At 40.3% G+C, this 27,607-nt stretch overlaps 1 protein-coding gene across 1 annotated transcript; it reads right to left on the bottom strand.

Moving 5' to 3' along the window:
- Positions 1-8,613: 8,613 nt before the first annotated feature.
- Positions 8,614-26,910, bottom strand: HSD17B3 (hydroxysteroid 17-beta dehydrogenase 3). The gene is given in 9 exon segments (XM_054003042.1): positions 8,614-9,386; positions 9,699-9,753; positions 10,896-10,988; positions 12,027-12,061; positions 13,239-13,247; positions 14,138-14,165; positions 14,928-14,994; positions 15,446-15,553; positions 26,763-26,910. Coding segments are annotated over 9 exon segments (714 nt in total). The 3' UTR covers positions 8,614-9,215.
- Positions 26,911-27,607: the final 697 nt, after the last annotated feature.

Here is a 27,607-nt window from a genome sequence, read left to right as displayed (position 1 = left end):
TGCTGAGCATGGGAGTGGAGCCGCCGAAGGTTTCGGTCCCTCCTGCGCATGCGCTGGGAAGCGCGGGGGGGCGCTGCTCCGAGTGCTCGGTGGGCAATGCCGGCCCCCCCCGCAGTGGGGGCGGGAAGGAGCCAGCGGCGGCCGTCCGGGAAGGGATCGGTCCCTGGCTGGCTGTGGCGGAGAGGCTGACGGCCACCCGCCCGGGGTGAGGCGCTCCTCCACGTCCAAGTTGGACGTGCCCACCGAGGTGGAATCGCTTTCCAATGGGGTTTGGCCCCTTACGACTCTGGAAAGCAGTGACCACATCAGCAGGTGTCGAGGTATTCTCGCACCTCGCCTGAGTTTTCCCAAAAGATAGAGACCCAGTGAGTCCCAGGCCCGCGGATCCAGGGAGGATTCCACATCCATGGGGAAACCATGAGCTTTTGCCTAACAGAAAAGTCTGTAGAGAGCCTCTTCTGACACAGGGAATCTGTGATGACGAGCTAGAAATTTCCATGCCTCAAAGGTACCCTCTTTGGACACAGAAAATCGGATGCCCAGTTCTGCGGGCATCTCTTGCAAGCCCACCCTGGATCGTGGGCAGAGCTATTGTTGGGAGGTCTGTTCCCCGCCCCAGCCTCTAGGCTACGGGGCCAAAACGCGGTCTGAAGGGACTGATCTTCTCCAGGAAGACGCGGGGAGAGGTCAGTGTTACCTTTCCGGTTAAGCAGAAGGTGTCCGGTTACGAACAGGCTGCACAGACACCGCGGGGTCGTAGTGAGGGTCCGACGGAGTCCCGCCGGGATCCCGGCGGAGTCCCGAGGCGTCCCCGCCCATCCTGCAACTCCACGAAGGGTTGCCGGACGTGACTTCTGTGAGGGTTCAGCAGACTCCTCCCGGGTTCAGCCTCAGCTGCGAACTCGGCCAGATCCATTAGGGTCCTTTTTCTTCAGCCTAGGCTGCACCCAGCGTCGGGGTTCATCACTTATTGTAGCAGGGGTCCCCGCCAGGTAATAATTAGCATTGACTCCCTGGTTCCAGAAGGCCGATCAATCGCTTTATTGTAGTATACTATACCATCAAGAAACACTCTGCCTTTGCAGACGGTCCGATACAGACAGACCAGACTGGTTAATTGAAATCCAAACACCATCACCATTGGCCAGTTAAGAAATCACCTTTTGGTAAACAAATCTCCATAACACATTCCATATGTGCACCACAACAGGTGCAGCAAGTGAAGATAAGAATTGTTTCTCATTCTTTTTTCTGAGCTTTCTCACAGCTTCTCACATCTTCCCACGAAAATCCTGGGAGAGCTATGTCTCCCTCTGTTCAGAGGATATGTGATTACCACACGCATGGCTTTGGTCAGGGCCAAAATTGGCATAATGTGTGTAGACAATTGTTGAAGCAGCCCTAAGAAGCTGAAAATAACTGGATGGAGTTCTGGCTGAAGAGGTCGCAAAATTTCTCAGGATCCTGTCACTTGGGACCATACTGGTCAGTGATATAGTGAAAGGGATAAAAGTGCATCCTCAGAAATTCTGTGGATTGCACCAAGTTGAGTAGTACAGTCAGCACTTGAAGGAAGGGACCTTGACAGGCTTGGGAGGGCAAATGTGAACATCAAGAAGTGCAACAAGGCCAAGTGCAGGGTTCTGTACCTACGTTTGGGCAATTTCCCATATCAGTACAGATTGAGAGATAAATGGATTGAGAACAGCCCTGTGGAGGACTTGGAGATACTAGCAGATAAAAAGAAATACATATGAGAATTACATATGTGTGCTTGCATCCCAGAAAGCCAACTATACCCTAGGCAGCATCCAAAGAAGTGCACACAGCGGTGCAAGGGAAGAGATTTTGTCCTCTGTTTTCATTAGAACAGAGGAGCAGTGCACCCAGAGTGCTGCATCCAGCTGTGGAGTCTCCAGCAGGAGAAAGACATGAACCTGTTGGGACCTGAGGTTCCAAGGAGGGCCACAGTAATAGTCAGAGGGCTGGAGCATCTCTCCTAAGAAGAGAGTTGGAGTTGTTCAGTCTGGAGAAAAGAAGGCTTAGGGAAAACCTCATTGCATCCTTCCAATAGACAAAGGAGTCTAATAATAGAGAGAGAGAGATTTTATCAGTGTCTGTAATGACAGGACAAAGGGCACTGGTTTTAAACTGAAAGAGGGCAAACTTGTTTTAGAGTTTTTGAGGGTAAAAATGTTATATATATTTATATTTATATAAATGTTTTATATATATAGAAGGAATAAGCCAGGATGGATGGGGTCCTGAGCAACCCATTCTAGTTCAAGATGCCTCTGCCCATGGCAGAGATGTTGGAGTAGATGATCTTTGAAGTTTTTTCCCAATCAAAACCATTCTGTAATTCCCTGATCCAATAACCCTGGGAAAAGGAGGCATAACCCTCCACTAAGGCATGGATGGCAGCTTTTCATCAAACTCCCAGTTTTGGTCGAGTCAGGATATAAGCACATAAACCCAGCAAAGTTTGGTTCTAGGTGGATAGCCATTATTTTTGTTACATAATTTTAAGGCATTTGACTTTCTGAGCCTTGAGTCTCCTTAGAAGTCATAGGCTCCTTGGAGGATGGGGCTGAGAAGAGGTGAACAGTGTTTGTCTTGAGGTGATCCTCCCTCCTCCAGGTGGCTTGAGGCAGGTGCTTCACCTCCCTGCACCACTTCTTCCCACTCCTTAAACAGGGATAATACTGGATTCTTCCATGAAGAGCCACTGCTCCAGTGTGCAGTTTTGTGGTTATTAGCAATGTTTTATCATAAAAGAGGAAATTCCTATGGGTTCTGTGGGAGAAGAAGAAGGCCTGACTTGCTGGTCTGCTCCTCTACCTTCTCCCTAGGTATGGAGTACTGGGAAGAACTGCTATTTTTCCCTTCTGTTTCCATTTCCCCATCAACCAGGTCCAAGAACAGGAGCAGATAATGTAACTTAGAGCAAGAGCAGATAATATAACGTTTGAGTTGTTTGTTCAGCACTCAGAGAGAACATGTGGTGTACAAAATGAAGAGGAAGGTATGATTTCTTCTCCAAGCTTACACACTGGTAGCTGATCCACTCACTAACTTCTCTGAGAAGTCAAAGGAAGAGAAACCTCTTCTTGCAGACTTAGATTAATTTATCACTGGAGAGAGCACTTCTAATTTATCATTAGAAGATTGGAAGTCAGCAAGATCCAGCCTAATAATGTGCAAATAGAAAAACAAAATTACAGAATCCTAGAATATGCTGAGTTGGACAGGACTGATGAGGATTATCGAGTCCAACTCCTGGGCCTACTCAGAACACCCCATGAATCACACCATCTGCCTGAGTTGAAAGGTTGAACAACGACGCTCTGCAGACTGACCATGCAAGAGCAGCAAGTAACAGTATCCTTATGTTCATCAAGAGAAACAAATCGACACTAAGCTGATTGCTCAGCTTTCTACTCAACAGACTGCAAGACTCACTTAGAATGCACAACCATAAACCAGTGTGAGACAAGAAACATGGATTTGTCATTTGTCACAGATTACAGGACTTGCAAACCTTGGAAACCAAGTCTTTTACTCACTAATCCATACCTATACCAATGGTACTTTTGTGTTACTAGGGTCCCTGTATGTCAGATAAACATTTGTTTACAGTGCCAAAATATTGTCATTGTATGAAGGGTGAAAGTGTATTCTTTAACATGAGTTAGGTAACTGGTGTGAAAGTCAGAGAGAAAATAAAGGAATTTAACTATATTGTAGGGATCATGACAAACTTCAGGCTAGAGAGTCCTCAGGTTTGTTGCTGCTGTGACTGAATCCCAAAGTGACCCCCACTGACTCAAGCAGAGTAGAAGTCACTGCTCTGTAGGAGTTGCTTTACCCTGCAGGGACTGTTGCATCCCGGGCTGCATTTAGATTAGGGGTTCTGTTATGTGTTAGTTAGCCAGTTCTGTGTACCCCCGTGCACCCCCGTGTTTCCCCCCGCCCGCAGTGGTCCGCTCTGGGTCTCTTACCATTGGAGCTCACCATGCCAGTCCTGTAACCACCCCCCTGTCCACTCCGGAGAGTTCTGTGTCCGTCACCCCGTTCCCACAACCCCATTCGCCCCGGAGCCCCGTGCTTTGAGAGTGCTTCTCTCCCCTGCCGCGTTCCCACTGGTCGCCGTGGTCCACGTCACCGCCACGGTGCCTGTCCCCATTGGGCGGGAGGGCTTCTGCCCTCCTTGTCCCACCCCCTATAACATCCCACGCCTCCCCGCTCCCAGCGCCATTTTTGTCCATGCAGAGTTGGGGGCGGTTTGCAGCTTCCCCACCGCAGCTCCTGCAGCCATTAAAGCTTTCCAGCCGTCCACACGGATGAAGTGGACAATTCCTTCACCTCTTTGTCTCCTCCCTCATGCTGACGGCAGAATGCAGCCAGCCCGCCCCGGTGCGCGGCAGCAGAAGCGCCTGGGAATTGCGACAAGCACATGTCCCGCCGAGAAGGAGTGCCCGAGCCGGGCTCTCCGGAGCTGCCCGAGATCAGGAAAAATAACGCATTGTCACTACTAACACATGCAAATCAAACATGCAGAGAGCTGTCTGGGGACAAGGTCTCAGAATGTCTTGGAGTGGATGAACTGGGGAAGAGATATGTACTGCATCCATGCTGTATCTGAGGATGTATTGATTGAGCATATACATACGTAGAGAAATAGGCACTTCTACTAATGACAAACACAAACCCTACTTTCCACACTTGCACCTCATATTCAATGTACACTTCCCCCAGAAGCTTCAACAGCTTTTGGTGTACATGCAGTCTGTAACATATCTTGTATTCTATATTTATTTGCTGCACAGCTGCACAAATATAACACTTTGAAGAATACAGTTTAATCACTTAAAAACATAAGTCTTTATGGAGTGATGAACAAACTGTTTCTATTCCTTGCTTTTCAAACCATCAATGCTGAAATGTCCAGCATAGGTATCTCATTCTTATTTCCAGATGTTTTCTACATTGGGCGATTGTCATGGTTTGATGCTGGCGCAATGCCAGCACACCCATGAAAATGCACCTTCCCAAATAAATGCTGTGAGATGTGGTCAGGAACAGAGCAGAGCAGGCCCAAGCTTAATAACAAAGGGAAAAAACTTTATTAAACTACCACTACTATAAAAGACATACACACTAAATCCAGGATGAAAACCTTCCAAAACATTCCTCCTCCCCCCGCCCCCAATTCCAACAAACTACAGTGAGACACAACTCGGACCCTCAGTCAGGTTCCCACCCTTCATATAATCAATACTCAGTCCATCAAGGGAGAGAGGAGTCTCTCCTGTGCCATAGACCCCCCAGGAAACACAGTTGCCACCTCCTGTGTTTCCATGTCACACAAGGCAACTGCCCAGAGAAAATCTGCCAGTGTGACACTCTCCATGTCACAGTGATCTCACCACCATGCATGGACAGACTGCTCATAGGGTTTCTTTTCAAGGATGCTTTGCCAAGGACCAAAGAAAAACAACAGTTCCGTTTCTCATTTTGGGACCACAGTCCCCCCCATTTCCCCCTGGGGCCAAGGGTCCAAGAACAGAGATCTTCTTCTTCTCTTCTTCTTCTCTGAAGACAGAGGGCATCACCACACCCTCCTCAACTTTTCTCTGTTCACTCCACTCCTGTCACTCTCAGCTGCTGAAGCAGGTTTCTTGGCTCATCACTGCATCCCCCTAAAAATGCAGTTTCTGTTGCAGGAGAATTTGGTTCAGACTATGGCTGTACAAGAAAAGTCCAGCCAAGGCCACTCCATCATCTCCTCCCACACTATAATTCATTTTCCCATCTTCTTCTGACCTCTCACTCCCAGGCTATCTCTTCTCCTTCAGATCAAGGAGGAGTAATATTTCACAAAACTTTAATCATCCAAGAAGGGGTTAAAAGTCTCAAATTCCCCAGATGGCCGGGATCTCTGCCCAGACCTCCAACTCCCATGACTGGGCACCTTCCCCCCGCTTCTCCTTCTCCTCTGCCGGTGTACTGCCGGCACCACCGCTGTCTCTTTTTCTCTCTCTCCAGAGAGACTCTGGTGGGGGCGGAACGCAAACATCCCAGATTTTTCCTCCACCCTTCCATCCGCAGGGGGCCGGCCCTGTTCCAGTCCCTCCACCCCTGGCCTACCTCAGCCTGGGCCGTGTGGCTGCCCCTGCCCCACCCAGCGTGAGGCTGGGCAGGGGAGAGTCTGCACTCCACACTGACTGGAACCAAAGGGACTGTTCCCCTGGGAGTTCTTGCTTTTAACCCCCTGTGTTCTCAGAGGCGTGTCCATGCCTTCAGTGGTCAGTCCAAATGCCAATATCCAACCCTGACCACTGATTGGTTTGACCACAATTTCCTGAGAAAATTAATTTCCGTGTCAAACCATGACAGTGATAATATTCAAGTAATAGTTTTATTTCCAATTCTAATATGAAAGAACATAAGTGTATCAGCACTTTCATTCAATTCAATGGCAGAACGAACTCATAGGCGCCCATGTGAGTAAAGTGATTTTTTTACAACTGTTTGCAGATCTGGGTCAAATCTGATTGTACTGCAGGAAAGATACATATCATTTTATGTATTGCAATTTTCATTATTTCAGTTCAGAGATGTCAGCTCAATCCTTAGTTATTATTTTGAGATTTATAACAACAAGTATAGGAGACGTGTGGAAAGCTGGGACCTAAATGGTGCTATAATATATGTCTATGATATGTTGTCTATAGATGTCATTAACTGCAATGCAGCAGACAGCAATTTCTGGAGCCAGTAGGATACATTCTGTGGTTTCTCTTCCATCTATGTGGCAAAGATTACAGAGACTGTCTGTCACATTTGGCAAAAATCTCAATTATTTATTAATAGAATCCTTGCTATCTTCATACAAGTGTTTTACAAATACTTTTTGAAATGAAGAAGTTAAATAAACATGCAAAATTAAAGGGCACATGAAAATTACTGAGTTTTAATGAACAGAAATCCATCTGATTAAATAGCAGAAACAAGCCTAGCCCAGGATAAAATAGTTGGAAAGGACTTAAAGAGATCATGTCGTTTAGCTCCCTGACTGCTTCTGGGCTGACTAGGAGTTAAAGCCCAAGGTGAACAGCATTGTCCAGATGCGCTGACAGGCACGGGACATCGGCCACCTTTCTAGGAAGCCTGTGATAGCATTTCACCATTCTCTTAGTAGGGAGGTGCTTCCTAATGTCCAGAGCAGAGAGATCAGACCCTCCCTCTCCAGGTCCCCTCCTCAGGGAGCTGTACAGAGCAATGAGGTCACCCCTGAGCCTCCTTCTCTCCAAACCAGACAAACCCAGAGCCCTCAGCCTCTCCTCACAGGATGTGCCTTCCAGCCCTTCCACCAGCTCTGTTGTCCTCCTCTGGACCATTCCAGGACCTTCCCACCCTTCTCAGGCTGTGGGGCCTGGCACTGCACACAGGACTCAGGGTGAGGCTGCCCCAGGGCTGAATCCAGCAGGATGATCCCAGTCCCAGCTGGTGATGCTGTGTCTGATGCACCCCGGGATGGGGTTTGCCCTCCTGGCTGCCCGGGCACACACTGCTGGCTCAGCCTGAGCTGCTGCCGACCAGCACCCCCAGACCACTTTGCAGGGCTGCTCTACACACACTCCTCTCCCAGCTTATACTTGTGCCCAGCTTTACTGCATCCCAGGTGCAGAATCTGGATTTGTTCTTGTTAAATTTCATGCTATTGATACTTACTCAGTGTTCCAATCTATTTCAGATCCCTCTGGAAGGCCTCTTGTCTCTGAAGAGACAATAGCATCTCCTAGTTTAGTGCTGTCAGCAAATGGCCCATTCAAGTCTTGCATCCAGATCATTGATAAACTTGTTGACCAGAACTGGTCCTACAGTGAATTCTGAAGAACACCACTGGTGATTGCTCACCAGGCAGAAGTAGCCCCACACACTAAAACCCCTGAAGTTCTGACATTCAGTCAGTTCTTCATCCAGCACACTGTGAACCTCATCATCGCAAAAGCTTGTCCAGAAGAACACTGTGAGGGACAGCACCAAAAATCTTACCAAAATCTTACTAAATATTACTAAAACCAAGAAAAGCGTCACCTACCACCTTCCTTTCATCCACTAGGCAAGTAACCTTATTCTAGATGGGTAGCAGATTAATTAGGCGGGACTTTCCCTTTATGAACCCACAATGACTATGCCTGGTCATTGCATTGTCCTTGAAATACCTTTTAACACCATCCAATTTGATTTGACCAGCATCCAGTCAAAACATTTGTCTTCTGGATTCATTCAGCAGTGTAGAATTACTGTGTATCTTTTTCCTATGTTGCTGCCTCTTACATCCCATATCAGATATTGCAGAGCCATTCACAGGCTCTGGAAAGAAAAAAAAAATATCATTGCAGGCTTCCCAAAACCCAATGTGTACTTTACATTCTGACAGATTTCTTTTTATCTTCTTGCAAGTTTCCTTGACTTTTCCAAAGAAACCAAAGACACAAAGCACTCACTGAAACCATGAAAATATACTGTGAACAAGATGGAGATAAAGCAAATGATTGTTTTATTAATAAATATCAAATAACCATAATTATTGGTGACCTTCAAGACTATGTTAAAATGGTTATATAAATTTCTTAGAGCCTATATAAGGCCCACAAAACCTTTTACTTCAGGCTTTCAGTAACTACATTTTTCTTAGAGGAAATTGTTAATTCCTCTGCTTTCAGCAAATTTGTTGCCTTTCTTATACTTGCATTTAATGCTCATCATTAACAGATGCTGTGTATAAATATTTACTCTATTTTATTAGCATGGTATCCAAGGAAATTATGTCTTTGTGATAGTAGATTCTAGTTTTATGTCCTTCCTCTCCCCCACTAATAACTTTTGAAATTTCTGGCCAATTTTTCTGAAGGAGTAGAGGTCTTGGAAAATTCCTTAGCAAGGTCATGAAAACAGGCAGCTGGAGAGAGGATAAAGGATAACCAGACATGAAACTGAGCTCAGCTCAAGGCTCATAAGCAAAGAAAACCATACTATGCTCTTACCACTACACTTTACTTGTGTATTCCTCTCTTCATATTTTACTGGTGCCATATTAGCTTTAACAACCCATTGTCTCTTTCTCATTTATGTCCAAGGTCTATGAAAAAGTGAAAAGAACAGGCTGACCCCAGACAGACTTGGCTGAAGTCTTTTGAAGACATTTACACATAAGCAAATTCAATCAGAATTTCATGGGTGAAACATCCAAAAATCTCATCTCCAAAGGTGACATACTTCAGGGATTCACTAACAAGCTCTTCTGCTGCCTTTGTAATAACATCAGGGTTCTGGTACATTGTCACTGGAGCAGAAACAGTATAAGGAATCATTATCTTAAAAAAAAAAAAAGAAAAGATAATAACAACAGTGTAGTGCCATCTAACACTTACATAAGGCATTTACAGAATCCCATAGCATCTGACATATTTTAACTGATATTTGCAATGGATTAGGGCACTATATGGAATCAGTGATAGTATTATGGTGAAATAAGGAAAAAAAGCTTCATATAGAGGGGAGACAGAACTTTTGCAGAGTCACCCAGCAGTTCACTGAGGACAGCTACACAATATGGATTTAGGCATCTCAAGTATTCTTGAAGAATTTGCTGAAACAAAGGCTAATATGGCAAGATACAGCAACACCTGTATCATAATTACCTTTGCCTTATACTCTGCTTGTAGTGGTTGCAGAAGTGTTTATAGAAGCCTAGATAGAATATAACCAAACCAAACCAAACAAACCATTAGCATAGGAAACTAAGTGCTTTCACTATGCTCAGAAATGTGTGAACATGTCCTAAACACAAATGGCCTAACACTGTACAAGCTAAGTCCCAGGACAGTGGCGGAAAATATAGAAATGAAGCTTTCAAGATACAGTTTCTGCTGGTGCACCTGGGCGAGGCTGACTCTTTTTCTGTGCCAGAAAAGACAGAACTTGGCACTGTCCTGAGCTGGACATGCAACAAGTAGTACTGCAGACTGCATTGGAAGCTTTGACACTTTTATGAAAAAGTAGAGACATCCCCAAGTCCCACTTATTCTAGCTATTGTTTCATGTGGCTCTCTGTTCTGGATGATCCCTATCATGCCAGTCAGACACTTGCACTTGTTGTTTCTTTTGCAATGAAAAGTGGAGGAAAATGAAACTTGTGCCTTCAGTATTTTCGTAGTAGCATAACCTACAGATAAATGTTTCAAAGTCAAGTATTTCTGAATTTGAAGGAAAGTTTTAGCTTCAATCTATTAGATTTATCTAAGTTTTTCTCGACATCATGAAGAGTATGTATATACTAACTTTATGCAAATATTGGGTTTCTTTCATGAGAGATTTTAGGAGTTGGATGTTTTTGAGAAATAGTCAGAAACTTGATGATGCTGAATTGCTCCTCTGTAATGAAAAATATAAAAGTCCTAGTGAGGAAAAAAAAGACTGTTTTTCAAAATTTAAGGTGAAATCTATGAAGTTAGGCAACTTACCAGTCACCTACCAGAAATTTTATTCTTGGTTCCATAAGCAAAACCTAGCACTTTTGTGCATCTACAGTTTTAATTAAACTAGATAAGTGAGCCTAGTAAAATTCATCACTTCCCAGAATGAAGACAAATTGTGAGCACTGGTATAATACTATTTAATCAAAGGCAAAATCATTCCAAGGATCAGACATACCCTGAGCTGATTTCATTTACATAGTTTCACTGATTCCTGGTTGTCAGGTAGTGCTAATTTACATTACTTCATTATTTCAATGGAGCAATGCTATTTATATACTGATCATTTGTTATACTAATACAATGCTTTGAGAAACACTTAATGGGGATTTCTTCATAAAGCAGTGTGAAAGATTTATCTTAGTAACAGAGTGCATTGTATATAATGGACAAGGGAAAGTACTCGAACCAGAGGACAGATTCAGAATTAGAACTTTCTGACTGAAATTTAATTTTAACAGTTACATTCTGTTTACACTTTACAGGATTATAGTAAAAGAGAGCATGAGCAGAAAACATTTTTTTCCCCAGAAGGCATAACTCTCCTATACTGTCAAGTGTACCTTCAAAAGACTCCCTTTTTACAGTTTAGTTTGGTCTAAACCAGACAGGAATAATGTCATAAGTGAAAATTAAATGCCTGTCACAATCAGAACCATGGGAACATTGTACATGCAATTGTACATCTAACAGAGAAAAAACTCTGTCATCAGAGGAAAGTTTTTATTCTCCTAAGTAATTGGCTAATCCCCTTTGCTCTCTAGTTAGCACATTCTTTTTCCTGCTCCATGGATCTGTTGGTTTAGCTTCCCCATTCACAACTCCCTGTACACATCACTAAAACCCAATACATTTAGCAACAACGAGGAAAAAACAAAAAAAAACCCAAAAATAAAACTAAACAGTAAGAAGGCTTTTTTCTGCCAAAACTAAAAGCATGTACTGGCCTCTAAAATGCAGTATTTAACAATATTTTCTAGAAAATCCATCCAAAGAGCCAAACTTCTAGATAAGGACCCCATGTCTAAAATACATGTAGTATGAAAAGGAGGACAGGGATCTTTAATCGCAGAGATGAATTAATATCGCTGATTAGTAATACGGGTATTTCCAGAGCTTGAAAAGCATTATTTCAAGATCCTTCTTCCAAGCTAAACTACCACTCTTAGAAGAATAGATTCAATTGCTGTTTCAATTCAAATGCTGTTTCTTCCTTGATTAGGCCCATCACATCCTTTTCTATTTCTGCCACACATTTTTAACTGGGGACAGATATATATTTTGTTTTCTGCTCTGTTCTACAATTGACTGACAATTTGTGGGAGTTCCTATACATATAATCATACAGCACTAACAGAAGTAGAAGATATCTTACTGATTGATAGACTGTGAAGTCCAGATGTTAATGAAAAAGCTTAACTACTACTAAAGGCATTGAATGTAGAAGCTGAACACAGTTCAAAGTTATAGAAAAAATACCTTGCTTGCATCTGTTTCAAAATTATTTTTGTCATCTATAAGACAAGTATTTTAAGAATTCTTTTCATTTCACATCTTCCTGACAGCATTTCTGAACTGACTTTATTTTAATAACAAGTTTTTTCACTTGATCAAACCATATATATACAGCTCAAATAGCTAAAATATGGCACATTCAACATTTCGGAAAATATTTTAGAAATGCTGTGGCCTGAAAATCATCTGAGTTGTCAAAAAATTCCAAAGGTTAGCCTCTAAGCAGTGAGAGTCTTATGTTTATCCAAAGCTTTTCAACAGTTTCTGAATTTCATCATTCTTCAACATGGAATCATAACTGCAAGGAGAAAGTCAATTCCATGTTCTTTTTGCATTGTCACTTCTGCCTGCAGCTGGATCAGAAATTGCAGAAAATCAGGAAAATATATAATTTTTTTTTCTGCTTCCCAAAAGAGCTGTAGGATCATTTTTAGTGCTAATTACTTTATATTTTTTTCATTCTTATTTTAGCAATAGACTTAATCAGGCATCTGATTTTTAAAGTGAATTTAGATGCATTTGTTCAGGTAAGAAACCAGCTTTTCTTTGTGCTTTTGAAGGGTATTATTGATAGTAAGCCTAAGTACCAAGGAGAAGTCATACTTACACTATGTATTGTGTCAAGACAGCAGTGTGACCTAACTTGTAAAGGGCAGTAGTGAAAAGTAGTGCAAATTAATGGCACAGTTTAATTGAATACTTGTTATTTCCTGATTTTTTTTTTCAGTAATGTCATTGTGCTCAAGGGGATAGTAGGAGCAGTGTGCGGTTGACAAAGTCTGACAACATAGGTCAGTCACATCAGTTTAGATGAAGATGAATTTCCAAATAAAGCACAAAACATGAGAAAAGATCCTTTTTTTGCAGTGCTGAAAATCCCACTGACCTCTGTGGGAGCCGGGAGAAATGGCGAGAAACGGTGAACAGGATCTTAGCAGGAATCCAGACAGAGAGGGGAAAGAAAAATCCAAAAAGATTTAAAGATTATTTGGACCTAACCATGAGGAATACTGGTCAGGAGAGTACTTTCTTCTCTGTAATTTGGAAAGTGAATATTCATGAAACACTGAAAAGGATGTGGTTGCAGCAGTGGGGAGAGCAATGCCCAGACACTGAAAAAACAAAAGAGGTTGATTCTGAGATATATGTAAAGTGGGAAATGATGAAAAGAAAAACCTTCTGTATCTAGACTGAGACGGTACAGAATGGCATATATATATAGCATTCAGATATTGCAGATATTTCTGTTCTTTTGACATAGAATATATCCTAGGAGCAGAAATGTCAAAAAGCTACTTACAGAATTTGCTTCCATTGACTGGTATTACATGATTTATTATCTTAAGTCATTAAGCAGCAGTACAAACTTGGGATGCAAATTTTAAAAGCCAGAGAAGGACAAACATCTGCTGTTAATTTTCATGCCATTTTTAGAAAGACATGAAAGCCATGAAAGCCAAGGTTGAGATCTTCTGCTCATGTTCATGTTAACATCATGCTTGCAAACAGTAGAGCAAATCAAATCTTAATCAGAGCTGAAAAGCATGAAATACTAAATGTTCTTGTAGGGGAAGGAGCCAACCAAAATTAGCACCAAGGGGTAGCAATACAGAATTAGGAGACAGTTCCTGGAGTTTCTGTCCTGCATTGATCCAAAAACATGTTGGCAAAAGAGAATTGTGACAAAAACCACAAGTACAGTGCTAAAATTCTAACTGTAGGTCTACCTGTCTTGAAAACTTTAATTCTGAAGCAAATCTCCCTGAATATGAAAGCAAAAATGATTTGTGAAATTTTTAGCTGTTTCAGCTGTAGTGCAAAGATGTGTTTCAACTGAGAAATTCTGTTAAAAATTTTCCAGTCAGTTCTGATCAAAATATTTCACAGGTAATAGAAACAGGTAGGTTCCTTAAATTAACACTGATATGCCTACTGAAAATCACTGTCTGCTGATGAATTAAATTATAATACACAGAAAAGATAGTTGGTCACTCTAATATGGGACTGATTTTTTTCCGATGAAATACATTACAGCACTAGAACAGATGGGACTGTGTCGCGTACCTACCTGAAACAGAAATAATAATGCAGTTGACAAGGTCCAGCAGGAAGCAACAAAACAGTAAATTCATCCTTAAGTCAGAGTTTGAGGGAAGCAGCCTGCCTGAGATTCTCTAATTTGGCATAATGAGATTCTCTGATGATGACATAAAAACTGAATGAATCCTGCGAGAGGTTCTAGCAAGATGCACACTTAGAAATTCTGGCCTTTTCATTGCAAGTGATATAGAGGTAAATAACAATAAGGCAATGGAAAACTTGATCACATCCTTAATCCTCTCACTCAATTCAACCACTGTAAATTAATTCCCCCACAAAGTAAACAGTATTTAAATGAGGTTTCTTTTTTCTTTCTTTTATTCTTTCTTATTTTTTAAAATTTGGTTTGTTTGTTTGTTTATTTCCATATTCTTAAGCAATGTGTCCCAAAGAAACTAAGTTTTAATAACACTAACAAGAACCCATTATTTTCAGCTGTGGCTGTGGATGGACTGGACCCCATTACACTACAAGCCAGCAGGGAGTCAGGGAGTCTGCTAATCCCTGCTACAACCCCTCTATCCCCTGTACTCTCCCCTCTATCACTGGATGTTTCCTGTAGTTTAGCTGAAAACTACTATTCCTTTTCTCTTTTAAGCTCTTCCAAGCATTGAAACCAAGTCAAAATATGCTTCTTCAGGCCCAGCCAGTTTCCAACCCAACTGAACAGTTAATACTTGATTGTAGTGGGGGCAAAATCTGTGCCTTGTTCAATGAATTCCTCATTGCTATATTAGAAGATGAAATCTACAGAATAATCCTAACTCTTCTATGTTTGGCCCATTAAGGAAACAGCATGGAAGAGGATTATGAAGCATTCAAACATTGCTAACTAGTCAGGGAAAATACAGTGTTAAGAATCAAATATAGAAAAAGTGCATAGTTCATCTAGTTAAACAAATTGCTTCTTCTTAAGACCCAGAAGATTGTGAGCTGCATGTGAAGAGAAACACTATTTAGCATCAAGTCTTGTTTTCACTGAAATCACTGATACTGATAAGTGTCAGAAAAACAGACTGTTGCTAAAGTTGTGTATTGTTGCTGTTGTTTCATTTCTTTCACTATTAAAAGGACTTTCTTTAAAAATATAAAAAACCTTCCAAAACCCCATGTTTTCACTGTTGCTTCATGAGTCATACCAGATAATAAGCCACAGACTCCTTATGAGTACTTGGTTTTAAACATTGGCTAACAAGTTGTTACAACACATCATTTATACAATGGTCTGTTTAATACACTACAGCTATAAAATACTTGTCAATTAACAGACCTTAATGACTGACCCAGAAAACCTATATCCACATCCTTCAGATCTCTTTCAACGTTCTTTTACACTGAATTTTTAGTGAAATCAACTTGTATACCCTTCACCTTTTGATCTGTGGCCAGCTCTGTAACGGAAGAAAAACCCAAAACCAAAGACCAACCAGCCAAGAAAACCAGTTTGCATCGACTGAGAAAGAGGGAGAGCTGTAATAAGAGAAACAACCAGATGTCTTGCTAAGTAATGTCCATTGTACATCAAGCAATTGTTTCAACCTTCTTACTCTAAGAAATAACACAACACAAGCATAACATATTCACTCTACCCAGCTGTTTTCAGGAAAATGGCCTGGCATATATAGGCTGAATTTATGCCCTAAAATCAATGGATTTCTTCTTACAAGATCTACACAACATTTAGTCCTTCAGTAAGGTAAAACAAAACAAATTTGGAAATAAGCCACACAGGATTTCTTCCCCTTGTTATCATAATATATATAGATGAACACTGTCAGCATACATTAGACAAATGAATGTGGATGCCAGATCCCCTATACAAGCACAACTTTGCAGAACAGTTTAAAAGAGTTTTGATGAATAAGATAAGCATTTTAACAAGTGAAACTTATCATTTTACACAAGAGGAGGGGTAAACAAGGATGGATAGGATGTAGCATTTTCTGCATTATTTTTTTAAAATTCCTTGCCAGTTTTAACACTTGCACTCTCATAGCCTGAACCTTTCTTGGGATTTTGCAGCACTAAAAGGCATTTTAGAGAGGCTATAGCGTAAATTTTACAAGGTCAATTAGAAGGGAAAGGGAAATGTGTGTGATTTTTCCAATGTCACTTTTTATGCAGGAGGGGAGCCCAGCTGTACGTTGCCTTTTTTTCAGCAGTTGATTTATTGCTGTTCATATTTTCAATGCAGTTTCATGAGGAAAAGAAGTAGAAACTCTTATTTACTAATTTTTAAAGGCAAGACTCTACGTTAAAAGGGCCCAGTAAGATCTCCTCTAACTAGATGTTCACATTGTAAATTTTTGCTACTAAACCCGCTTTCAAGTTTTATGGGCAACCTGAAATCCAGATGAAGTTTGCTGAAAAAGTGACAAGCAAAGCTTGGAAATGTCAATAGAATACCAGATTGCAGGCTCTCTGCAAGTGACGGGAATTCAGGTGCACACTCATGGCAAAAAGTGCACATGGCTTTTGGCAAAATGTCTCTTGCTGGTTTGTATTCTTATCTTAGCATCCAGAAGACAGAAAGCATTGGCTTGAACAGGAATCAGACTTGCTGAATTATTACCCAGAAATTTTGTCTCATCTATTGGTGCTCATTCACTAAGAAGAGGCCTTGTGCCAGGTTCTGTGGGAGAGCAAGGATGCAGAAAGCTGGCTTTGCGTCCAGCAGGCCAATTTGCAACAAATCAGAACCTCTGTTGGAGTGGAGGATGAGATAAAGTTGCTCTCTTCCAGTTGTTCCTCTTTGCCCCTCCAAGCTCTTTGCAAACTGCGAGTTTTGACCACCTTACACTACTCAAGTAATGCAGTTTGAGGAAACAGCAAACACACTGACTGCGCATCTGAAATGTGGGCTGCATCTTACGTGCAGTTTTACAGGACATCTGTCTCCATGACAGAAGAAAGGAGGAAGGACTGCCCTTTTTCTTGCCCTCTTTCTAAGCTGCAGTTCTGTGTATGAAAGGGACAAAACATCCTTTGAACCTTCAACCTATAAAAGCAACTCTAGTGGCAAATGACCCCGTCATGGTCCCAGGCTGGGTGAATAGTGAAACTATAAATAAAAGGACATTGTGAGTGTAAATGCAGTGAGTGGGAAAGAACAGAGCAACAGCTGGAGCAGACACCTACAGTGACCTTCTGTTTGAAGAGCTCTATAAACAAAATGAGATGGTCTTAAAATGTATAGTGATGTTGTGGCCATCTTTCTCGCGGGCAATCAGAAGGGCAGCCAAAACTAGAGCAACATAAAAATGAGGATCAAACAAGCCATTTGGACTTTCTCTGCAACTCCTTGTCTGTACAGAACTGTATGGCTGCAACCAGCACTGTCAGCCAACAAGCAAGTACTCCAGATGGCTTTCCTCCGTCTCTTATAAGAATAAACCAATATATTAAAAACCAATAAAAATCTCATGCTGACAACTGAATTACCCAGGGATAGCTCTTCAAAAAATTATAGCAATTCTGCAAAGGAGAGAGCCAAAAACCAATTTCCAATGTTTCTTATGTTTCTCCTTCTCTGTGACAAAGATTTATGATAGTCTTTGAAGATACAAGCGATTACATCTCTGTTTAAAAGTCCTAAGTGTCATAGAAGTAAAATGCCTAGCTTTTCAAACACCAGGACAGGTTATTGTCTTCTGTCTTTTTTCTTTTTTCTTTTTTTTAAATTTTTTTTCTTTTATTTTATTTTAAATAATGGAGTAAAAACTAATTCAAAGAAAATTAAAAGTGGAACCAAGTTGGTTAATTCAATGTGTTATAAGATGTATTGCTAAGACTTTTACATCTACCTCCTTCTGACCTTAGACCACTTGGGAATCTGCTGTCAGGTAGGATAATGTGCTGCTTTTTGAAATTTACCAAAAAGGTAATAAATCAGAATGAAGTTGTTTAGGATATACAGCATTCCAGAACCACTCCCCTCCTATTTAGATAGTTTAGAGAGTTATGAAGATGTTCTGAAAATCAACATAGCAAAATGAATGCCCAAGTGGCACAAGAACTGATCTTGAAAGGCCTTCTTGAAGTACTACAGCAACACTTGAATATAAAGAGAGAAGCATTAAATCTTAGATGGTGTTCATATGCAGTGGAAATTTACAGATAGAAGAGTAAATTGAGATTTAGTGTATCTTGCAGAAGTGGCTTTTTTTTTGTTTGTTTGTTTGTTTATTTGGCTTTAACACCAGTATGGTACAGATTTGCAAACAGGACCTAACTCTGCCTGTACAGCTTGCTCGGGAAATACAAGCAGAAGAAACAGGACTGCAGTTAGTAGCATTCCATCATTTCTAATCCCCTGGTATTGTGGTTTGATCAATGTTTCACAACTACAGTACTAAATGTGTTAAATGAGCAGTGTACCTGTGCTAGTGATTCTGTCTGCCCTCTGTAACACCTACTTTGGTATTTTTTATCTCATTTTAAAAGAGCTTCCAGTCTGAATGAATGGAAATCTGGTTTTCAATTCCAGTGTGTCTTTGGAGAAATGTTTTTCTTACTGTGGGTTTCTGCTGGCTCCAGCTCTGAGTGCTGTTCTCAGGCACACCTGTGGCCCACAGAACTCAGAAAACCAAACACTGAGATGTCTGTAATTACCCACAGCTTAGACTCTTTTAATTTATAGCACTCAGTATCCAAACAGATGTGGCAATATAATTAGGCAAATAATACAGTCAGTTTGAAAATGGAGGAAGTCTTTTCAATATAATGTCCAATGGACTGCAAAAAAGTATTGTGTAGATATTAAAAAAAAAAAAAAAAAAAAGGAAAACAGAATAATGTGTCCAGAGCTTCCTGCTGGTTTAAGTGCCTCCACATCAGATACGCTATGCTTTTCATTACTGTATTTTTCTCTCTTTCCTTTTGTTTGTGCTGTCTACTTGTTGTTAAGATACTAATTTCCAACCTGATAAAATAAACAACAGATGACTCACTCTGGACTTCAGCCAAAACCTGCTGAAAACAATTGAAATACTTCACTGGGATTTGCCACCTATTTCAGCAAGTTGTGGGAAAGACTATGACCACAACCAGGTGGAACAGTGTCTAAACCTTATCAGTGTAGCCGGACTTCAACACACCTCCCCACACCTTGGATTACATGGATAATACTGCTGCTGTCAGTGAAGCTTGGAGCTGTCAGTGAACAAGTGAAAATCCATGGGTGTGTGCAGAAGGTGTAGGAGTGTTTGCAGGACAGGCAAGTCCTTCATCACATGCAGCTACACAGTGCAGTGCAGTATGGCCTCAGTTAGGAAGGTGTCCACTGGGGGTGCCCTTGTATTCAATCATAGTGCAGAGGAATTTACAACTTTCCTCATCAGATACCCCTTGCTTTCCAAGGGAAAACAAATCTATTTAGCCCCACCAAAAAAAAAAAAAAAAAAGAGAGAGAGAGAGAGGCATGTTGGATAGAAAATTTCTGGTCCATTCCTTGATTTTGGTAGCTGCAGGCTGAAAATTTGCAGACTTTTTCATCCAAGGCTGCCACATCCCTGACAGACGTGCTGCTCTCTTAGGTAAGATACTCTGTTGGACTCAGCTGCTAAGCCTTCTTAAAGACGAATCTTTCCAACTTGTATAGATATAGTCTTGAGTTGACACATACTTTTAAACATGTAAATCAAGGAATCTGCTGGATAGAAGCCATATATAGGAAAAGAGACAGTGGAAAGAATGATTTTCATTCTAGCAATTTGTAAAGTTAATGGAGGATAAAAACTCATTTGACTCCTAAATAAATTCTAACTGTCAATCTTAAAGTATTTATACTACACATTCACCAGGATTAATGGCTAATTTCCTTTGAAGAAAAGAAAGGGAACATTAATTCTAAAGGCACTCTATTTAACTATTTAATCAAGAGCCAAATGTAATTTGAAAGCCTTAAAAAACCAACAACCAACCAACCAACCAAACAAACAAAAAACAAACCTGGTACTTTGATTTTGGTTTTAGTCCTCCTCTGCTCTGTTCCAAGAACTACTTTAACCTTTAAAGTAGTTTATTTATCTGTATTTACAGATTTTTAAGGGCAGATAAAGGTAGTAAAAAGCACACATTCACCTTTTTTTAGCCCATTACACTCTTTGAAAGTAAACATATATTTTTACAGTGATCCATGTCTAGAAGAGCTCAAGGGACACAGTAATATAAAAAAGTTTTTAGTATTGGAGAAATACTTGGAGGTAAGCTGTAGCAATATCCAGCACCCTGCTGTGCTAGATAACCAGGGAAAAGACTTGCAGATCCCTGTAAAGCCAGACTGGTAAATGGGAGGATAATTTTGAGGCAAATGCTTAACAAATTCAGTTTTTTAAAGGTTCTCCTTATCATCACTATAGTTAATCTACTTCTTGCCAAAGGAATATAAAATTGTTAGGAAACAGGAAGGTGAGAAAAATCTTTCCATTTTTTACAGTTTTGCAAAAACAGCAATAATGAATTTTTAAATTGTTTTCATTCACCTGTCCCTTGCCTAATGGATAAATAAGAGATGTTAAAACCAGGCCAAAATAATCAGTCTTCTAAAGACTTTCAGAATATTTCCTTCACTGTATAATTTTGGATCCTTACTGGAAAAATATATTGGACAACAACCAAATCCCAATAGTATGAAAAAATAAAAATAATTTGAGCCAACTTCAAATGAATGAAAGTCTTCAGGGAGTGAAAATCACATGAAATTTCTCAGAAATAAATTTTTATTTTTATATTTGTTTGGGTTCGGGAGCCTAGTCATGTTGCTGGCTTTCCAGTCATTTTACAGCATCACCTTCCATCATCATATTTTTTTCCTGAAGAAGTACATTAAGCCTGTTGAATTGAAGGCCCAACAGCGAGAAAGGATTTGGACTTTATTAATTCTTATTGAATAAATAAGATCTGATTCAGGTTTGATGGATAAATTTTAACTGTTTTTCCCCTTATTTTTAATTAAATGCAAACTTAAAAGAAATAAATATTAAAAAATCAAAGGAAAAAAGGTGAGTTATATATAAATACTCAAAATAGAGTCACAAAAATGTACATCCACAAAGAATTGGAAATAGCTGGAATTCTATAGCTGAAAACACTATTTAACATAATGATCCATTTATGGTTGGTTTGGTGTAACCATGTGCAGAACAAGTGCAGAACAAACATAGAATGGTTTTCTCCTGATTTTCTGAGGCCCTCCATTCCCATCAGATTTTTAGGCAAAGTCAGAGAAAGGATCATGGCCCTAGTTTTTGAAATGAAGTTATTAAAAATTGTCAGCTGAGCTGAGTATATAAAGAAAGATAAAACTAAAACCAGAAAAATGCCTGTGAGAGAAAGGAGAAAGAGAACCAAATTAGCCATCACAAAACATAAAGCTCACATCATCTGAAAGAACCTTCAGATTTGCTTAGAAGAAGAAATAACTGCCGAAGGCCATCCACTGAAGATCCATTCATTTCTATAGCTGACTCGCTGCAACACTTTCTTCTTAAAACTATTTGAGGAAACAATTTGTCCTGTTTGGTTCTCATGAGACAATGCAGAGGATGTTAAGAAGTAAGGACCTTTGCTCAAAAATTTTCTCCATCAAGAGTACAAGGGGATATCACCCTGCTAAAGGCATCAGCTACAATTATTTGCATTTTCAGCCTTTCTCTCAAATTTGTGTTGTGTAGATCCTCTAACATAATTGACCAGGGCTCCAAAGACACCTGCATAGACTTGGGTGCTTTGGGGTTTCAAAAGTCTTTCTCCACTTGAAGCTCTCATATAGAGAGCTATAATTGCCTACATATTGGTAGATTTTCCATTGTCTGCAAGGAATTTGACTCAAGGCATTTTCAGTCAGAGATATGGTCTCTGTTTCCAGGGTCACTTTCTCCTTTCTGTCACTGGGAGGTGTTTGGATAGGGTTTGTTTAGACTTTTGCATCTTCAGATGCAAGACCAATTACCAGCCATGTAAAACACAAAATAAAAAAAAGTTCTGCTTCACTGGGCTTCTCAGTATCATATATTTCTCTCCGTATGTCATTTGATAGAAAACCCCCTCCTAAAACCTAACTATAAAAGGATCCTTAGTGCTAAGGTTGCATTATATTTCACCTAGAAGCATATATTTAGGGCAACCTTATAAAAGTGTTACCTATCAGGTGAGAGGAACCTCCCTTGCTGCTGTGCACCAGACTAACCAGAAGTCAAGGCAAAGGAAGCCATACACCTGACTAGTCTCTTTTGCTTCCTTACCCACATAGAAAATGTGTATCCTTTCCAGAAACAGGTTTTGTAGGACACTGTAATAACCATGAGATACAAACAGACCCTCAAGCAAACAAAAATAATTGTGCTTAGAATTCCCTGTCCACCGGCAGGAAAGATTAGATCTGGCTTAATATTTCAAATGATGGTAGCTTTTAATGTTGATGTCTTCAGTACAAAGAATTTTCCTAATATACAAAGGCTTTGACATTAAAGAATGGTGTTCCCCTTCATAGTAAAGAATAAGCACTGGCTCCCAGCCAGTGTGTAATGGGAAGCGGCATTTGCAAGGAAATCCTGACTCCCAGTGGCAAAGGACTAAAATGCTTCTGAGACGCACTCTGCCTAAATGTAAGATCATTATTGCCAACTCCAGTCATAAAGAATCATGGCAACTAAGCATTTAGAAATAGGGTTAATGACAAAGAAAATTCAAACAGAATCAGCATTCTGGGATCTCAAAAATACACGATTAAAAAGTTCAAATTAAATGAGTATTAAGTCCCTCTGCATTTTCTAGCATGTTTTTACAGCTCAGTCTGAATTGATTTTTTAAACAATAAAGCTTCATGATAGGCAAGATAGGTTTTAAATTCAAACCATGACTGCTACTGCATGTGACTGCTACATTTACCTTAACAAATTCACTATAGTCTACATGAATCATTAGATGTAAGAATTTTAAATCCTTATTAATGCTTTGTGGAATCTGTAGTTGCCTACAGTCATCTTCAACTTCCTAGAGAAGAGACTCTTCTCTAGGACTGTACTGATATGATCCATGTTTCACCTTTTGTCTTTCTTTAACTAGGATTCAGAACTGTAGGGTCCCTACGAATCAAAAACTCATTCATTCTAAGTATGGTTCAAATATGTCAGCCCTGGTTTTGGTCCAGCAGACCAGAACTGAGATGGCAGAGCAGGATGATATAGCAATTTTTCTGCTAGCTCTGCATGGTCTGTGCAATGCAAGGAGAATAGCAGTATTTCCAGTAATAAATCCAAGATCAAGTGGAGAAAATAGAATACTTTGCAACCAGAGCAGGAAAACTCAGATCATATTTAACAGATATTATACTGCTGGTAATACTATACAGAATTTCAGGACAAGAAACAAATGTTTAAGATTCAAGGAGCTGGTAAATTAGGAAATGAATGAATCTTAAATGAATGAGGTCTGTCTCAAAATGGTCTGCTGAAACACTGATTGAACACAAGCACTGGCCTGACTTATAAGATTGATGAACTATTAACAGAAACAAGAATGGTGACCATGTAAGCCAAAACACACCCTGCTTATGCCCTGACATCACATGAGAAGTGTGTAGAGGCCAAACCATAAATCTCAGCATATGCCATGGCCTTGTCCATAAACCCAGTATGTCTGAGTTGCTATGTCAGCAACAGATGATAAAGCACATCTGTAGTTACTACATCCCAAAAGCAGAACAAACAAGACTACATCAGTACCTGAAATGCTAATCCTTGAGTAGAGACTAGCAGCAGACTCACAGGTGAGTTACTTTTGTTTCTTCTTGGAAGTCTGGTGAGTTTAAACCCTATCAGCCCAAGAACTCATGGACCAATTGTAACAGAAGCCTGGCTTTTCAAGTACATACAGCAAACTAGATCCAAAATTCCAGTACTCTGACATCACAGCAGTCAGTTAAAATGTCAGGGTCTTCATCTTCATCTTCATGAAGATCAGTCATTCAAAACAACTCATCTACTCAAAATACATCTAGAGCCTTCAGGGAAGCCTGGATATTCATTCAGAAGAGGATAAACTCGAGTTCCACATCTGCTTGCCTCTCAATACAAGTTTGTGAAATGAAGGTCTGTGTCCCAGCATCAACAAAGTACTGTTCTGAGACTTCACAGCTGCCAGGTTCTTCATACAGCCCCAGGCAGCTTTTGAGCTTAAGAGACTTTGCAGAGTCCTGTATCTAGGCATAAACCTTGAAAACAAGAGTATGGAACCTGTAGATACTGTAATCTCTCTCAGTCTGCTGAGTTTTATCCAATGAACCACCTATTGGGATCTCTACATAAAACTAAGCACAGGAAACCACATTCCACTAGCCTTCCAAAACACAAAACCAGCTCTCCTTAGAATCCTGTATCATATGCAACAAGTAAGGAGTCCTTAAATTAGTTTTGACTCATTATCAGCCCATGCCTGAGCTCAGGACATCAGAAAGAAATTAATCACTTGACATCAGAACTAATACTATAGAAGACTGTGCCCATCAAACAAGGTTTGCCTTCACATCAGTACATAACAGCAGAAGAACATCAGAGAATTTTGTATCCTGACATCAGAGCAGCAAGACAGCAGTGCTGAGCCAGAACCTCTGAAGGCACACAAATATTAAAACAGCAGGATCAGATTTATTTATCTACAAGCCACACACAAGTGTGTGCTTCTACTTCAGCCAGCAAGGTGATGTGCCAAACTATGAGCTCATGTGGTGTGGGCTTGGGATCTGTCCCACAGAGCAGTAGCTGAGCACAGCTTCATTCAAAAGGACCACCTGGAGAGGATGGTACATCTCAGCACGGAGAAAGATGAATTTCAGTCATCCCACAAATGCCAAAAATAATGAACAAATGTTCCACAAAATCTATCCAGCTCTAGCGAAGTTTAAAAAAAAGGACAGCAGTGTGTTTACTCTTTCTTATGGCATAATGCAGCCATTAACATGTTATAGCTGGCCATTTAATGGGATTTACTCTTACATAACCCATACAGCACAAATGAAGCAGAACAATGACAGAGGCTCCAATCTAGACGTTCTAGTTTCTTGCAGCCTTCACATGGATAAAATATCACCAGGTGCTCACACAGAAAATTAGTTCAGCTGCATAAACAGAGAACTTCACCCAGAGACATAGTAAAAATATTTAGGCATTTATGCCTGCTCTCCCTGTATTAATCCCATCCCATTCCCCCTGACCTATGTATTCATTAGACCCTTCTCGTTTAGTTATTAATACTGCAACTCAGTGAGTAGACAAGAGACCGCACTTTCCCTTCTCTCCCATGGGGTTTTTTTTCACAACTATGCCAAACATAAAACTCTAATACCTGGTATTGGTTCTACATTCAATGTTCTTTCAAAAGTAGTTCTTGTATTGCCATTCCAAGCAATGGCAGTCATAAGATATCTAGGTGTTTAAACAATGCATAATGAAAAGACTAGCACAAAAAATCTTGCAAATCAATTCAAATTTTTTTTCTTTTATAATCTATGAGCAGAAGGCATCACATCTAAACTCTTGCATGTTACAGGATGTTCTTTGCCACCCGGTCACCTCAGCCCTGAAAACAGCCACTCTTGATTCACTGCTGTTTAGCGGCAGTTTAGAAAGAAGACACCAAGGAGAAAATGTACTGCTCAGTCACAATCAGTAATAGCAAGGCTATACAACACAATACAAGGCCAGTCTGCCCTCAGTGCTGACTACCATGGGTTAATAGGGAGGTACTGCTGCAGTGACTCTGCACAGCAGTGGCTACAGGGACAGCACAGAGATACTCTTCTTCCTGCAGCCTCCTAGAGCTCCTGATTCTGAATTAAACTATTAGGATTCCTTATACCTTCCATAACTTGTAGTTTATATTAATTTATACAAGTTTCTCCCTTATTGGTTATTTCAGACAAAACTTTCAATGTGTGTTTGCAAGTGTAAAGGCTAGAAAAATACATTTTGTGTGTTAATACTGGACCAGCCCATTGCAGATTAGCTGTGAAACTGGGAGAAAAATGACAGTTTAGGAGACTTTCTTCTCTGGACAGACAATAGGCCCTCTTTTGAATCACTCATTTTAGTTCCCTGGTTTGATGAGACCACTGATGCCTGAATAACTTTCCTCTGAAATGTACCACTGGTTTTCTTTCAGAATCTGATTAAAGCTATTCTAGTTATACAGGAGGGAAAGATTATGACCATGTTTGTCATGATTGTCATGGTCATGACAAACATGGTCCTAATGGTCATGTCATTAGAATAATTTTAGTAATGACATGGTCATGTCATTAGAATAATTTTACTAATTTGAAGACACTGATGGAGAGATAGCAATTGTCATTTTGTTAAGGTAAAATGAAGGACAGGTAATCTATTTTACCTGAAGGAATATGCTCTTCCAATCCCATCTCCTGCTCCTGTGACCACTAGAGAAAGCAAAAAGGATACGGATTACGTTTGGAGCTCTAGTTCAGCTTCTTCTCTCTGAATTGTTTCATCTTCATCATCTGCATTTCTTGAATAATACAACTTAAATGTCTCCACCGAAGTATAGAACCAGTCTTCTAAATTGCTTTCCTTGTGACCTATGCACCTCTTATGCATTCAGCACTTTCTGTTTTCACAGCAAATCTCTCCCCGAGGTAGCCCATGTGGTACAGGAGGTAGCCATTACTCTCATTTTCAGTGGTGTCCACAAGCAACAAGTCAGTTGCTGAAGAGCTGGCAGAATTTTCTACCATACATGTATTTTCACAAGTTCTATTTTGCAAGCTTTGAACTTATATGCTGGTGGGAGAATGGTAGGAGATAAACACTAACTGATAACTGAAACTGGTACAACAATTTCTCACACAAGATTTCTGTCTGTAAAGAAAGATCACATCAAACTTGCCACCACCTATAAAATGCTCTTCCTTCAGAACTGTACTACACAGTTCACTTTTGGATTTAGTCTTACTGTGAAAATAAATAAATCCTGGCATTTGTAAAGTACCCTGAACTTTAAACACTATGCATATAAATACCAAAGAGGAACTATAAAAAGAAAAATTCTTAACACTTTAGAAATACAGAAGAAATAATACAGCAAAGCACCAAAGCAATTCCAAGGTAAACCTGGTAAGTTTCAGAGCAAATTAAAAACTACTCAATATAAAAAAAATGTGGATTAAGGAATTCTGTGTTGCCAGAGACACAGAAAGCAAAATGGTTTTGAATGGTTAGGTGTTGCCAACAGAAGAACAATTACTCTCTCATTTCACAGGGAAATGAGATCCCAGTGAAGGAGCAGTGGTATTTAGGGAGCAGGAGTATTTAGTTTCATAACGGACCTGTAGATGAAGAGTGAAGAGTCTGTTGAGAAACAAGCTTCCACATGCCAATTTTAATTTTCATGATTTTCAGAATTTCATGTGCCACATGACAACACAAATTATC

This window comes from Vidua macroura, chromosome Z, assembly GCF_024509145.1.
Source record: "Vidua macroura isolate BioBank_ID:100142 chromosome Z, ASM2450914v1, whole genome shotgun sequence".
NCBI classification, from domain to species: Eukaryota; Metazoa; Chordata; class Aves; order Passeriformes; family Viduidae; genus Vidua; species Vidua macroura.
Note: the sequence above shows the minus strand (reverse complement) of the source record. Positions and strands in the feature narration are given on the sequence as shown.